The sequence below is a fragment of the Salvia splendens genome, chromosome 6 (genome assembly GCF_004379255.2).
Source record: "Salvia splendens isolate huo1 chromosome 6, SspV2, whole genome shotgun sequence".
Classification (NCBI taxonomy): domain Eukaryota; kingdom Viridiplantae; phylum Streptophyta; class Magnoliopsida; order Lamiales; family Lamiaceae; genus Salvia; species Salvia splendens.
The window spans coordinates 3,891,752-3,906,439 of NC_056037.1; the positions used below are offsets into that span (position 1 = coordinate 3,891,752).

The 14,688-nt window shown below is 40.8% G+C and overlaps 2 protein-coding genes and 1 pseudogene across 3 annotated transcripts; 2 read left to right on the forward strand and 1 right to left on the reverse strand.

Annotated features, from left to right (window-relative positions):
- Positions 1–2,473: 2,473 nt before the first annotated feature.
- LOC121808272 lies at positions 2,474–7,559 on the forward strand (annotated as a pseudogene).
- An 8-nt stretch (positions 7,560–7,567) lies between these two features.
- LOC121808270 (perakine reductase-like) lies at positions 7,568–9,137 on the reverse strand. 2 transcript variants are annotated; one of them, XM_042208668.1, is made up of 6 exons: positions 8,981–9,137; positions 8,521–8,898; positions 8,283–8,455; positions 8,116–8,212; positions 7,900–8,053; positions 7,568–7,822 (listed from the first exon to the last, which is right to left on the reverse strand). In XM_042208668.1, exons 1-6 carry the CDS (start codon positions 9,038–9,040, stop codon positions 7,641–7,643), a joined length of 1,044 nt encoding a protein of 347 aa, XP_042064602.1. In that variant the 5' UTR covers positions 9,041–9,137; the 3' UTR covers positions 7,568–7,640. The 2 variants fall into 2 exon arrangements, with proteins under 2 accessions (XP_042064602.1, XP_042064601.1); XM_042208667.1 differs by having other exon boundaries at positions 8,116–8,230.
- A 3,296-nt stretch (positions 9,138–12,433) lies between these two features.
- Positions 12,434–14,155, forward strand: LOC121808271 (transmembrane emp24 domain-containing protein p24beta3-like). Its single transcript, XM_042208669.1, has 4 exons — positions 12,434–12,689; positions 13,456–13,639; positions 13,714–13,821; positions 13,906–14,155. Exons 1-4 carry the CDS (start codon positions 12,462–12,464, stop codon positions 14,037–14,039), a joined length of 654 nt encoding a protein of 217 aa, XP_042064603.1. The 5' UTR covers positions 12,434–12,461; the 3' UTR covers positions 14,040–14,155.
- Positions 14,156–14,688: the final 533 nt, after the last annotated feature.

The window sequence follows — 14,688 nt, forward strand, 5'->3', positions numbered from 1 at the left end:
ACAAGGCAACATGGACCTAGAAACATACTACAGAAAGATTCACGGATTGTGGATCAATATAGATCGGAGTCAGAAACAACCGATTAGCTGTTGTGATAAGGGGATCTATCAATTCTGGAACTACTCAAATTCCAGAAGGCTCATCAAGTTCCTGACCCGATTAAATCAGGAATACGACTCAATCCGAAGAGAGATTTTAAAGGAAGAACCGGCGCCATCAGTGGAGGCAGCGTATGGATGGGTGAAGACGGATGCGGCTTGACGTCAAATCATGCCACCGGCGTCGCCCTCACCCACCGATGAAGCCAATGGTAGTACCGAATCATTATTTGGCGGGGGAATCGGACAAGGCTTCGCCGTTCAAAACCAACGACCTCCACACCGGAACGACGCGCCACCGCCGCACCCCGCGGCCACCAGCCGACCAGAAAACAAGCCCGACACGTCGAAATTATGGTGCTCCCATTGTGGGAAGTAGAAACACACTTGGAAGACCTGCTTCAAACGGGTCGGATACCTAGATTGGTGGGAGGAATGACAGAAGGCGAGAGCCTTTCCAGCCTAGGTGAAAATCGCCATAGGAGTGAACGAAGAAGGAGTCACACGGTGAATCGAGGCCGGGAATCATGGGGAATCAACCGGAGTTGGAACCGGGGTGCGTCAGGAGCCTCCACCGGCCGCCCGGGAATTTTGGTGAGTGGACAGAAGTCGGAGGCGGCGCGGCTAAAGGAGGTAAAGGATTTGGATTATATCCAAACCCTAAATTAAATTTGCCTAATTATAAGTTTTCTTCCCAGAAATATGAGAAATATAAAAAGAGAGCCCACCTACTTATGCATGAACCCTCAGACTTCCAGAAAATTAGAAAAAACCCCATTTGTCAATAAATCCGGAAAATACCCCAATTTTGTGTCAAAGAATGCATTTACACCTTTACGAGAGATTTCCGCTGCATTTCATGTTTATGATATCACTGAAAAAAATTCAAAAGGCTGGATATTTGATTGTGGGGCAACCGATACCATGACTCTAGATAAAAATGATTTACTTGATTATAGTGAAGACATATCGGTCAAAAGGAGTAAGACAAGGATTTAATTTAAAAATAAAAAACGTTATTAAGTGACTTATATCTCGATCTCAATTAAATAAATAAGGAGATCATACAACTAATTTATTTTCTTATGTAAAAATACTTATGTAAAAAGTTAAGTAATACTATAAGTGATGGAAAATGACACAAGGAAACTACGAAGCCTAAGTAATTTTGTGCTGTCTATATGATTTAATTTAAGTAATAATGGGCCCAATTATTTGGTTAAGGATAGACGGTTAAACAGGCTCGGATATTTGGTTTTTTGGGCCCGTTAAACTGTTCTCTTTCGGTCGTCTTTCTATGGAGTAATAGAAATATAGAAAACCTCAAATTAAATAATAGATAGTATAGGTAATTTAGTATACATTAGTATAATATAAAATCCAGTACCAAATAATTAATTAGTCATTTCCAAAATTACTATGAATAACGAATCCCTTGTTTAGACCGTCCAACTTATTATTTTAAAAATTTCTCAATTCCTATCTTTTCGATGAGATAAGAAATCAAACAAAATTAGCTAAAATATTGGAATTGTTAAAGTCGATATCACAAAATTGCGATCTTTCAAACTTAACATAGAACTACTTATCTATTTAAATTAACCCTGAAAATTAATGTTAGCGTCCCATAATATATAATTAAGGCCAATTTAGTCGGCCGGATTTAAGATGAAGCCAACATATATTGTTCTTTATAGCAGTAGTATTTGTTTATTTCGAAGTTTTAAGTTAACAAAAAGCATGGAAAATTATTGTGATATACTAGTAATTAATTTTGTACTATTAATTTTATGTATTTTGAATGAATAGTGTATAGCAGTAGTATTTGTTTATTTCGAAGTTTTAAGTTAACAAAAAGCATGGAAAATTATTGTGATATACTAGTAATTAATTTTGTACTATTAATTTTATGTATTTTGAATGAATAGTGTAAGTTAAATATTTTAGACGGAAGAAAAGTATGAGGTTGTAGGAGTTGTAGCTCATGACAAAAATGGAGGAGAATGAGGAGAGGGCGTAGATTGTAAATTCGCTTATTCCATGCATGTTAACTAAATTGAACTATGTTACATTTTCATTTAAGTTTATTTAATTACATGTAAATGGCCTTAAAGATTGCAATTAACTGGTGCATCAAATTAATTGTTTTGAGTTGAAAGGGCGAAATTAGAATAGATAAAAAAAAATAGAATAAGTAAGAAAAAGAATAATTAAAGAAAGATAAAAAAATAATATACGAAGTATATATTCAATCGACTCAAGTAAAATTTACTCCAAATCAGTGTGCGTAACGTATATCAATACAAATGGAAAGTTTTGCCGGAGCGAGGGGCAATTCCGTGAATAAAAATAAACGAGCAGCGTACTACCATTGTTTCTTCCACCGTCACTTCACTCGACATGCCATCTATATCCATGGCCTCCAAAATTCAACTGTAATAAATAATCCAATTTTCCTCTCTCTAACCCCGTTTACCTTGTCAAAACCTTCGTCGTCATTACGCTTGTTCGGATCCGAACACATTTTGGAATTCGTATCGCGTTTACGTGTGTAGCTGTATTGTAGGTTTGGGAATGGGTGGAGCGCCATCGACGCCACGGCTGGGCAGCGCAGTGGAGTCGGCTGAGTACTTAATTGCGGCCTTCGTTGGCGAGAAATCGTTCCCTCTCGCCTCTGATTACTGGCAGAAGCTTCTCCACCTGCAACTCGACCTTCGCTGGGCCGCCGATCGCGTCCTCGAATCTTGCCATCTCTTCGGTCTGTGCATTTTTCTCTTCGTCTAATCGTCTGTTGTGGTTTCACGCTTTATATGTATTGCTTACGCATTGTTCTTAGCTGCAAATGTTTATAGTATTTGATTTTTTTCTGCTTTTTTTTTTCGGCGTGATCGACCGGTCGTTAGTTGTGTTACGTCTTTTAATTTCATTTTCGTGTGTGTTCTCTTCCATATTGCGCAATGGAAATCAAACGTCATCTGGAATTTGATTTTGCAATTATAATATACTTCACATTTTCCCCTGTACAAATTAACTGATCACTTTTCCCCCTCTTTTTTATTCTATCTGGTAGTTGGGAGTAGTATTTTGGATTCCGTATCCGAGCTGTACCCGCTTCTGTGTTGAGTTTCAAATTAGAGGAATTCCAGTTAATAGCATTCTATAGTCTGAAGAATATTCCAGATTGTTCGGTGGAAGAATCTATCAGTTCAGATGATTTACAGGCGTCTGCTGTTTTCTCAGTAGAGCTACAGCATTTTAGGCTCTTAGAGTTCATCTTTGAAAATATGTGAATGCTGATGTAGTTTACTGTTCGATTCTGTATTTAGGTATGCTGCTGAGTCATTTAAACTAAGCAGTGCCTGCTTTGTGATTTTTGCTTGCAGCAAGGAACAATTGTGACACAAGGCACCTGACGAAGATTTTGATACACCTACATTATGAGCTGCTTAACTTCTTGCTGATTGCCATGTCGACTCAACTTCTCTCCGGGCCATCACCAGGACCGAATGAGAAACACCCTTTTGCTGATGCAGCAATGACTCAGATGGATTCAAGTGGCACAGGCTTCCATCATCATCGTTATCTAATTGTTTTCTATTCTTAACTGCCTGTTGTTTCTGCAGGAAAGTTCTTTGGTTGATTTGGTCGTGAACAAGTTATTACTAAATTACACCATACAGCCCAGGGTTCCATTAAGCAGTTTATTGTATTCTGTGTTTCTGAACCAAATCAGCCTGGTGTACTGAGGAGAGTTGGCTCTGCAGCTGGTATAATAGGTGCAAACATTTTCTTTATCTATTGTTAAGTTTATAAAGTTTATCTGCGATTTGATGTTTTTGTTTTCTGTTAACGTTGCATATTGGTTTATTATGAAAACTCTTGGAACCCAATAATTAAAATTTGGTTGCCATGACTGAAATATTTATATGTTTGCAGCAAACTTGATGCTGCTGCCCCTTAATTACTTAGTCAGCTCAAATTATGAAGCTTCAAGAAGTTCATTGGCAGAAAGGAGTCTAAATGTCTTACTTATTCTTGTTAATTACCGTAAATGCATGTCTGATCCTTCTCTGAAGGATGAAGATGTCAACTGCAATTCAGATGCCCTCTGTAAGGGAAAGTGTCACCCTGAGGAAGAAACATATTTTTCCAAAAACCCTTTCTGCAAAGCAGTACAGAATGTGCGAGATATTGAATGTATGATCCTGGGAATTTTCAGATTCTCTCAATCAAATATTATTATAATATTTAAAGTGTTGAAGTTTTTGAGCTGTTCGCCTGCAGTTAGCCACACCGAAGATGAGAGGAATGCACCTGGTGACCTTACAGTGAGGCTACCTTTTGCCTCTCTGTATGACACTCTTGGCATGTGAGTGTTTCCAGAGCCTTGTATTTGACATATAAATTGAAGTTATAAGTTATAGCAAATGTTAAAATGCTAATGGGATTTTTCTTATTCAATTTTTTCATATTGGTAAATATCTTCTGTAATGCTATTGTGTGGATATATAACGTTCTTTGTTTGCAGAAAATTTGTTTTTAGTGGCTTCCTATTAAAAATATCCACAGTTGATAATTTTCTACCTGGTTTATGTCCTCAGTTTTTGCATTCTGCATAAATATCACACTAATATAGCTGTTCTTCTTATTTAGGCTCATCTTTCAGATCTAGCAGGTGCTATTATTTTTCAATTGAGACTTAAGCAATCTATAATCTAGGCTAGTACTATATGGGCTCAAGACCTCTCCCTGTGCCAACACATTGCAATTCGCCTTTGAGATCTTGTATATGAATACATTTAGGTTTCAGTGTTTTATTGAGTACATTTTTACTTTATTTTCATTTTATTCTCAGGTGCTTGGCTGATGAAGCATCTCTCCTGTTGCTTTATTCTCTAATGCAAGGAAATTCATACTTTTTGGAGTATATTTTGGTGCGAACAGATCTGGATACACTGGTATGAATTGATAATTTATTTCTGAAGAAATGATTTCTTGATGGTTCATATGAAACAGAAAACGTGAATATGTGTAGATAGTGTGAAATAATGACAGGTGACTAACTGTCAACAGTGTTCTCTGTCGAAAGTGTTTACTGTATGGTTGGGTACCTTGTAAAATCTGAGAATAATAAGAATCATGGTCCAGAGAATTTCTGCAACTACGTCATGATTAATTAGGGAAAAGTTTGTGTTTGTTGATCTAACATTATTGTGCTGATGCACGGTTGTTTTTCCTGTGAATCCTGGTATGATAACTCTTTGTATGTGCTACAGTTGATTCCCATGCTGGAAACTTTATATGATGCTTCCAGAAAAACACCCAATCATATATATATGGTGCTGATAGTCCTTCTTATACTCAGCCAAGATTCCTCATTCAATGCCAGCATTCACAAACTGGTAAAGAGAAATTAGTTTCAACCCTGTAAGTTCATTTATGTAAGGTCTTACTGATTAGTGGTTATTCTTACAGATGCTTCCTAGTGTTCCATGGTATCAAGAACGTCGCATTCATCAAACTTCTCTAGGTTCCCTGTTGATCATAATTTTGGTCAGGATTGTGAAATATAACCTCTCGAAACTGAGGGTGAGACTTGGTGCTTTGCTTTCAGCTTATTTTCTCTTCTGTTTTGACAATGTAGAGTTTATCCTTCCAAAATGTCATTTCGTTGGATTTGATGATTCATTATCATCTGAAGGCTGTCCTCAAAATATCTTCTGAATGTTCTCGTTGAATTCAAACCTTATGTTTTCCTTTTATAAGAGTATAAAATCCTTATTGTCCATAACACGAAGCAAGCATAGACAACAACTTGTAATCATTGGAAGAGTTAATTTTTAGAAGTTATGTGGTTATATAGGTTTCTGACATTTCAGATGCAACAGGATATCTATCTCCACACAAATTGCCTGGCAATTTTGTCAAATATGGCACCATATGTTAACCATTTGAGCGCATATGCATCACAGCAGTTGGTCAGCCTTTTTGACATGCTTTCACGAAAGTGAGTCACATCTGTGTTGTTTTCTCCTTGGCTCCTCAGTGCTAGAATAGGGAGCTCTTCTTTAATTTTTATTCCTCCTCCTGTTTTAAATGTCTCCATTGCAGGTACAATAAACTAGCAGAGCTTAACAATGATAAGATGAACACAGCAGATGCTGTTGCCAGAGGAGACAACTTTCTGGAGGATCCGGTAAGTCCTTTCCTCCTTTTTCATCTGACTTTTATGTGATGGCAATAGAGTTATGTATAATATTGACCTATACTAGGAACGCTGCAGATAATGGAACTGCATATATATACGGACTTCCTGAGACTTGTGCTGGAGATACTAAATGCAATTCTAACTTATGCATTACCTAGAAATCCAGAGGTATCGGAAAGTGCACTTTAATTCTCATGCATATAGTATTCATCTGATATTTTTAATCTCATCTCCATATCACATATTTTTGGCTGTGACATGCAGGTTGTTTATGCAATTATGCAAAGGCAGGAGGTTCTTCTACCATTCCGGATGATTCGTTTTAGTGAGCTTCTGGAAAGCATCTTTACTGTACGTATTCATCCAAGAATATTCCAGTTTTGGACTTCATAATTAGTGTTACCTACCTCATTTATAAGAAATGTCCTCTGCATTACTTCGGTTATCAGGTTCTTAGTTTCTTCAATAGCCGCATGGATAATCAGAAGATAGACGAGGAATGGTCGGTGGAAAAAGTTCTTGAAGTCATAATCAACAACTGCCAATCTTGGAGAGGTGAAGGAATGAAGGTATGAAGAAAAATGTTTAATTAAGTAACCAAAATAATTCTTGTGTTGCACGATTCCTTATTATCTTAACCCGCTATATTTGTTCTACGAAGATGTTTACGCAACTACGATTTATCTATGAACAAGAGATCCACCCCGAAGAGTTCTTCATTCCATATGTGTGGCAGTTGATATTGTTCCGCAGGTATATCCTAATTTTCATTCAAGTTTTATGTTTTTACCTTTTTTCTACCATTCAAGCACTTTAAAATTAGTATATTCTTGGTGTTGTACTCATTCCAATATTGATCGTTTTCCGCATATTTCAACGTAGCTCCTTTACTTTCAATCCCAGCAGCATAAATTTATTCCCGGCACCTATACACGAGGTAAACTCTCTAGCCATCCGATTATAAATAACAAAGGGTGTGTTATCGTATTCAAGCTTTGTTCGAATCAAAATGCAGGACATCAATGATGAAGTGGATGCTGAGAAGCTCCAAAACGGTGAGCTGAAAGACGATCCATTTAAAGCATAGGAGGGTTTTCTTGAAATCAAATGTACATAACACAGTAATATACATCTGAGTGTATAGCCATTTTTGTTCTTCCACCTCTTTTTATGCTATAGATTAGATCTTACCAATGTAAAGAATAAGAGAAATTTCTCAAACTTGCAGCAATATACAAAAGTTGAAAAGAAACACTTCCATAAATGAAAAGCTTCATGTTTATTGAGGTGGTGTTGTGTCCAGTATTTATTCATCGATGGGATGGGACAGTTATCATTTTTCATAGGGTGGTGTGTTTGCTAGCTTGTATGCAAACTTGGTAAAGGTGCCAAGATCCCTATCACCACCAACTTGATCAACTGGAATTGCCTCACCAATTTCTTTCAATTCCTCTGCTTTCAGCTTCACTCTCAACGATGCAGTGTTAGCTTCCAGATTTTCAATCTTCGTCGTCCCTGAAAGCATCGTACAGAGAAATATCTTACATCTATGGAAAAGCACAAGAAGTCCCAAGTCAAGGTTTCGCTGGTACCAGGTATGGGAACAATGTCTTCACCCTGATGGAGAAGCCAAGCTAGAGCTAGCTGAGGAGGGGTGCAAGAATGCTTGGCTGCTAAGCCAGCAAACCGGTTGTATATAGCTCTGTTCTTTTCTTGATTGTCCCCAGTGAACCTCGGGTGGAACGTCTGTGCAGACAAACAAGGTAAGACTAGGAGAGCAAAGTGCAGAAAATATGTGTAAAAGTTACCAGGATGCTCTGAGAAGGCAAGCTCTCAACCATTCCTTTCCCACCAAAGAATCCATGACCAAGAGGGCTATATGCTACTATACCAATTCCAAGTTCCCTACCAAACCAACATAAACTAGATTGCATCAACAAAGAAATTTGAGATTAGTATCCAGATTCAGACTAACCTACAAAGTGGAAGAACATCTTCCTCGATGTCTCGAGTCCACAGAGAGTACTCCATCTGCACTGCAGTGACTGGATGCACAGCGTGCGCTCTCCTGATCGTGTCAGCACTAGCTTCAGACAAACCAATGTAGCGTATCTTCCCCTCCTCGACCAGCTTCTTCATCTCCCCAACCTTGAAGAACACGAAGTCAGTATAGCCCAATCTATTTTAAAAGAAAGTGATCTGATGGTACTGACAGTTTCCTCTATAGGCACGGACTGATCAACGCGATGCTGGTAATACAGATCGATGTAGTCCACATCGAGCCGCCTGAGGCTAGCGTCGATGCACTGCCTGACGTAGGCAGGGTTGCCCTGCACCACAACCTGGGTCAGGTCTGCCGTCATAGAAACGCCAAACTTAGTTGCAATCTGAACTCTGTGACGAGGCAGATCTTTCAAAGCCTTGCCAATCATGAGCTCGTTGTGGCCTTGTTTGCCGTAGATATCGGCAGTGTCAAAGAAGGTGATGCCTCTGTTGAATGCTTGTTTTAGTATGTCGCATCCGGCTTCGTGGGGGAGAGGAGCATTCAGGATGCCGGAGAGGCTCCCGCATCCGAACCCCACTCTAGAAACCTAGTAAGAACCATTTGGTTTTCTGTTAAGCATCAAAAATAGCACAAGAAAGCAGCATTATTAGAGATCTTATGTATGTTACCTCCAAACCTTGGGAGCCTAGTTTGACTCTTGGCACTTGAATCTCACAACTGTGCTCCATTCTTCTTACCAACCAAAGATCTCTCCTCTAATGAGGCAGAGAGAGAGAGAGAGAGGCATAAATAAATGTATAGTAGAGGTTGGAGAGACGTGAAGATGACATTGTGTTTTTTACTTTTTTCCCTTGTAGATAGAGACAGGGCGGCCAGATTTGGCAACTTTAGACTATTTGAAGGACAACAATGCTTTAGGATGTCCACCATAAGGTGGACACGCCCAATAGCCCCGCCCCAGTTTTTTGTTCATAGCCCCAAAATTTTGTGTCCGCCACTATAGTGGACACCTCCAATAGCCCCAAATTTTATAATCAACTTTCATTTTATAATATTTCAAGTAATTAAGAACAAATTTATCGGACTCTTAGTGGATTAGAAGAAGCCGACTATACGAATTAAAAATAAAAATAAAATACAAATTAAAATTAGAATTACACACTAAATTAAAATTAAAATCACACACTACATTGAATCTAGTACAAATCACTACCAAGTTTACACAACGCCACTACCTCCCCTACGTGCCCACACTTCTTCAATCAAATCGGCCTGCAGTATGTTATGTGATGTGGTCCTGCGCATATCAGCGAAGCGTTGGATCAAATATTCATTGCTCAGTGGTACGCCCATCTGGATCGGCTCGGAGGCGACACCGTGACTTGTACTTGCACCCTCTTCCGGCGCCCATCGCTCTGCCGCAAATCCTTCATCTTCTATTATCATATTATGCAATATGATACAGGCTAACATAATATTCGCGACATCATCTTCATGTCAAACTCGTGCCGGACACCGTATAATAGCCCACCGCGATTGGAGGACACCAAAAGCCCGCTCAACGTCCTTCCTAGCACTCTCTTGTTTGCGCGCAAAATATTGTTTCTTCGGTCCTACCGGTTGGCGGAAAGTCTTCACGAATACGGGCCACCGCGGATATATTCCATCTGCCAAATAGTAGCCCCTACTATACTGCGTATCGTTGGCTACGAAGCTGATTTCTGGCCCCTTCCCCCGGCACTCCTCGTTGAAGAGAGGCGACGACTGAAGAACATTGATGTCGTTGTTCGAACCTGCCACGCCGAAATACGCATGCCAGATCTTCAGACGGTAGTCTGCCACGGCTTCCAGTATCATCGTTGGATGTTTGCTTTTGAATCCAGTAGTGAACTGGTCTTTCCATGCCACAGGGCAGTTCCTCCACTCCCAATGCATGCAATCGATGCTTCCTAACATTTCGGGGAAGCCGTGCACCGATCCGTGCATATCAAGTAGGCGCTGACACTCATCCGGGTTGGGCTTCCGTATAAACTCCCCACCGAAAATTTCCCGGATCCCCTTACAGAACTGCCTAAGCACCGTGAGGCTAGTCGTCTCACCCATCTGTAGGTATTCATCGAACATGTCCGCTGGTCCAGCGTAGGCAAGCTGTCGGATTGCAGCGGTGCACTTCTGTTGTGTGGACAGCCCGATCCGGCCTGACGCATCACGCCGGAGGGTAAAGCACCGGTAACGCTCCGCCAAATTCGTCGCTATATAGTTGAACAGCCGCTGCGACATCCTGAATCTCCGGCGGAATATCTCGGGTGGATAACGGGGGTTATCCACGAAGTAATCATCCATTAAACGTTGGTGAGAACCGACGTGGTCTCGTGGGATTGTCCGTCGATGAGTAATGGTGCGAGGGATCGGAGCCTCCGCATCCTCCGTCTCCTCCGCCAAACGGGCCGCTACCTCCTGGGCGGCCTGGTGTTGCACCTGTTGAATCAGAGCATTCCAGTTGTCTCTCCACAAATTGTTCATTTCCGACCCCAAATTGTAGTGAGAGAAATTTGTATAGATGGTGTGTTTGAATGGTGTGAAAATAATGAATGGAGTGAGGTGTATTTATAGGTGAATTGAAATGTAAAAAAAAAATAAAAATTCGCATGCAATAGCCGCGGCTTCATCTTCGTGCCACTATAGGCGCCGCGCTTATAGGCGCGGCTATAGCCCGGTCGCCGCGTCCTCGCCCCGCACGCGGCGATTCCGCGTCCGCCGTCCCTCCCCTTACCCGCCGCGTCCACCCCCGCGGTGGACACCCTTCCCACTATAAGCCGCCCCGCTTCCGCCCCGCCATCGCCCCGCTCGCGGCGACCGCCGCGTCCACCTTATAGTGGACGCTCTTAGTGTCCACTATGGGACGCCCGCGGCTATAGCCGCGGGTTGGGGCGGTGGGCGGTGGGCGGGCGGCTATAGTGGGGAAGGTGGGCGGACAACATTTGGGGGTGGTGGGGGTGGCGGACTCGGGATAGCCGCGTTCGGGGCGAGCCCGCGGCTGGGGTGAATGGAGGAAGAATGGGTGGGGCGATGGCCGCGGCGCCCTATAGTGTGGAAACGGGGCGGATGCTGGCGCCGCGGCGGTGGGGCGGCTGTGCGAGAAGGGGGGCGGCGCGGCGGTGGGGCGGCTGTGCGAGAAGGGGGGCGGCGCGGCGGTCGGGCGTCCGTGCCATAGTGGACGCCTCTAGTGATCCATTAATAAAATGAAAAATGTCGTCGGCATGCACACTTGATTTGACCTTAAATGAAGCTTGGTTTGTAATCCTATTTGGACTATTTTCTTGGTCATTTCATTTCATATTATTTTTGTACTTTTTCATGTTATTTTTATGATATATCATGATTTATTGTAGTTAAAGGAAGTTCTCTTTCTTATTATTTGTCCTATTTTACGTTTTAGTTTTTTTTTGTCAATTTCAAAATTTTGTTTTGTGAACAGAAGAAGCGTGAGGAAATCTTGAAAGAGATGTTAAAGAGCATCCGCAATGGCGGATTTCCCGGCGAACGTCCGACCGGAGTGCCGGGTGTCCGCAGCGGACGACGTCCGCCATTGCGATGCCACGACTGATGTCCCGCGCGGACTTCCCGATTTTTTAAATATTTTTTTTCCGTGTCAAAATTTTAATTTCGTAAATTGTTTAATTTGATGAATCTGTGAATTTTTATTATTGTGGATGTCTGCTATTGTGCAGTGGGATATCCTTATGACGTGACAGGAGGTGTTTTTGGAAAGTCTGACGGACATCCCCACCATTGCGGATGCTCTAAGATTTTCAGAGCAATGGATATTTTTTCGAGATGCAAATGTGTCGGATTTTGACAAAACGTGTGCTTGTTTAGGACATTATACATTGGCATTAGCAATTAATTATAGTAGCAATGAATAAGTCACACTAATAAAATAGTCTCAGAATTTAAATATTAAGAGGAAAATAATAAAATCTGCAAATAAAAAGTCGGGCCACGTCATCCGAACGCTGCTCTGTGTTAGTCCAATAGCGTCATCCCACGTCATCACGATACACCTAGCAAAACTATTAACATGACGAAAGTCGAAAAACAGGACCGAGTTGACTCACAAGTCAAATAAGCAAAATAGGGAAACTGGAAATGTCGATGGCGAAAGGAATGGGCCGGCGCGGCGGAGAGGCGGCGGCGCTTCTTTGCCTCCTGATGCTGAGCGCATCGTGGCGCGCTGCGGCGCTCTCACTGATTGTGACTGACGTCGAGTGCGTCTCCGAATACGTTTACTACAAGGACGACACCGTGTCGGGGAACTTCGTCGTCGTCGATCACGACGCTTCCTGGAGATCCAGTAATCCCGGAGTCGACTTCACCGTACTAGACTTATATTTCTATCTATACATCTATATATGCATATATTTCTGCATGATTGTGTGTCTATGGTGAACGATGTGAAGTTATATTGTGGAGTATTCTCGATGCGGAATTAGGCGTAGGAATTCTTCCCAGAATAATTTATCAGCATCCGTACGATGTGTTTGGTTTCTGCATTGGGAGAAGAACTAATTTTATTTAATTTTGTGGATTAAAAAACAAATATATACGCTATTTCTAGATCTGTGAATTTTTTAGAATGAGCTAGTAGTATTATTTATTCATGAATGGCTGCACAATCTGAATCTATGAAATTCTATTTGAAGATTAAATAAGTGGAATGTGTTGGAGTTGGGAAACAGGAAGACCTTTGTCTTCATTTGTTTGTAATCATGTGTTTTTTGTGATTGTTCCTCTTTATGCCTTGTTTTAGCGGTGATTGATTGAGATTGTGGTGCAAATATATTTAAGGATTAGTCCGTTTTAATTCGTTGCGTGTTCATATACTAATTGCTATTTTCAACTATTTGTCTGTTTTGATGGATTTTTGCTGAACAATCTTAAAACAAACTGATTTCTTTCACTTGATTCGATTAGCATTGTTGTACTTGTGGAAATGAGTTGTATAAGCTTATTGAGCTGTGTGTGCCAGATTGCATGTTTCTTGCTTGCTAAGACACAATTTAGGCAGTGAAGAAGTTGATGACACTATTTTAATTCACTAAAGCTTAAACGAGGCAGCATTATTGATCTTGAATTGATGCAGGTGACAACTCCTGAAAACAGTGTAGTCTACTCCTTGAAGGGATCAACCGGTGACAAATTTGACTTCAAGGTATCCAGTGGAATGCACAAATTCTGCTTCCACAATCCATCTAACTCGCCAGAAGCAGTCGCCTTCAACATTCATGTTGGCCACATTCCCAAACAACAGGATCTAGCCAAGGATGGTTCGTCTCGTCTCTTGTTACTCTCCACATTACTACATTTTGTCCTGGAGTAACATATTCTTGCACATTTGCAGAGCATTTTGAGCCTGTGAATGCCAAGATTGCTGAACTGAGGGAGTCTTTGACGTCTGTTACATTAGAGCAGAGGTACCTTAAAGCACGTGGTTATCGTCACCGCCATAGTAAGATCCCTTTGTATTCCTAACCTGTCTATGTTCCCATCATTCAATCTTTGATGAGGTCGATTTTGATTGGTTTTGGTGCAGCAAATGAGAGCACACGAAAGCGCGTGATTGGGTACACGATCGGGGAATATTTGTTGCTTGTTGCACTGAGCAGCCTTCAGGTTGTCTACATTAGAAAACTATTCAGCAAACCTGTCGCGCACGGCCGCGTTTGATGCTTTGTCCCTCACAGCGAGACACAAATACATGGAATTATCAATACTACTAGTTTTCTGTAAACTATCATCAATCAGAATGTGAAATCAAATTATAGAATTTAACTTTCATCCCATCTTTCTTGCAATAAAAATGGAAACTTTTAATATTTATTACAAATACATTATCTCCAATTTATTTTCAGAAATAAGAAACGATCTTGTTTTGATGGTGGTGCATATTGCTTAATAGTCAATTATATCCAAATAACTAAAATAGTCCATGCATATTACAAAATTTCATTAAATTTGGTGGCATAGGAGATATAGCATGCAATAATTCCATCGCAAATCTTTGAGGTTGTTAAAGTTCATTTCCGATCTTTCACTACCTCTTATGGCTAGCGACACTGCTTCTACCTTTGCCGATGTTCCTTCAACTTTAGCTATTAGTGTTGAGATACTTAAATCTTCTGGGCTTGGGCCATGTATTTATTTATGTCAAAGGGCCCCATCATAGAATACTTTAAACTTGGACCTTTCATAGGATAGGGACGACGAGGTATAATAATAATAATAATAGACATTGATGATGACTAGTGGGGTTGCGAATCTGAACTCGACATAATTCTTGGGGGATTAATAAATAAATAAAGATAAAATCTTGCTA

Bases quoted from the DNA above. Each gene is read 5' to 3' on its own strand.
- LOC121808271 (XM_042208669.1), top strand. From the start codon at position 12,462: ATGTCGATGGCGAAAGGAATGGGCCGGCGCGGCGGAGAGGCGGCGGCG. The intron at 12,690-13,455 runs GTACTAGACTTA...GAATTGATGCAG, and splicing joins ATCCCGGAGTCGACTTCACC to GTGACAACTCCTGAAAACAG. The intron at 13,822-13,905 runs GTAAGATCCCTT...GTTTTGGTGCAG, and splicing joins TGGTTATCGTCACCGCCATA to CAAATGAGAGCACACGAAAG.
- LOC121808270 (XM_042208667.1), bottom strand. From the start codon at position 9,040: ATGGAGCACAGTTGTGAGATTCAAGTGCCAAGAGTCAAACTAGGCTCC. The intron at 8,899-8,980 runs GTAACATACATA...GGTTCTTACTAG, and splicing joins TAGGCTCCCAAGGTTTGGAG to GTTTCTAGAGTGGGGTTCGG. The intron at 7,823-7,899 runs GTACCAGCGAAA...CGATGCTTTCAG, and splicing joins AGACATTGTTCCCATACCTG to GGACGACGAAGATTGAAAAT.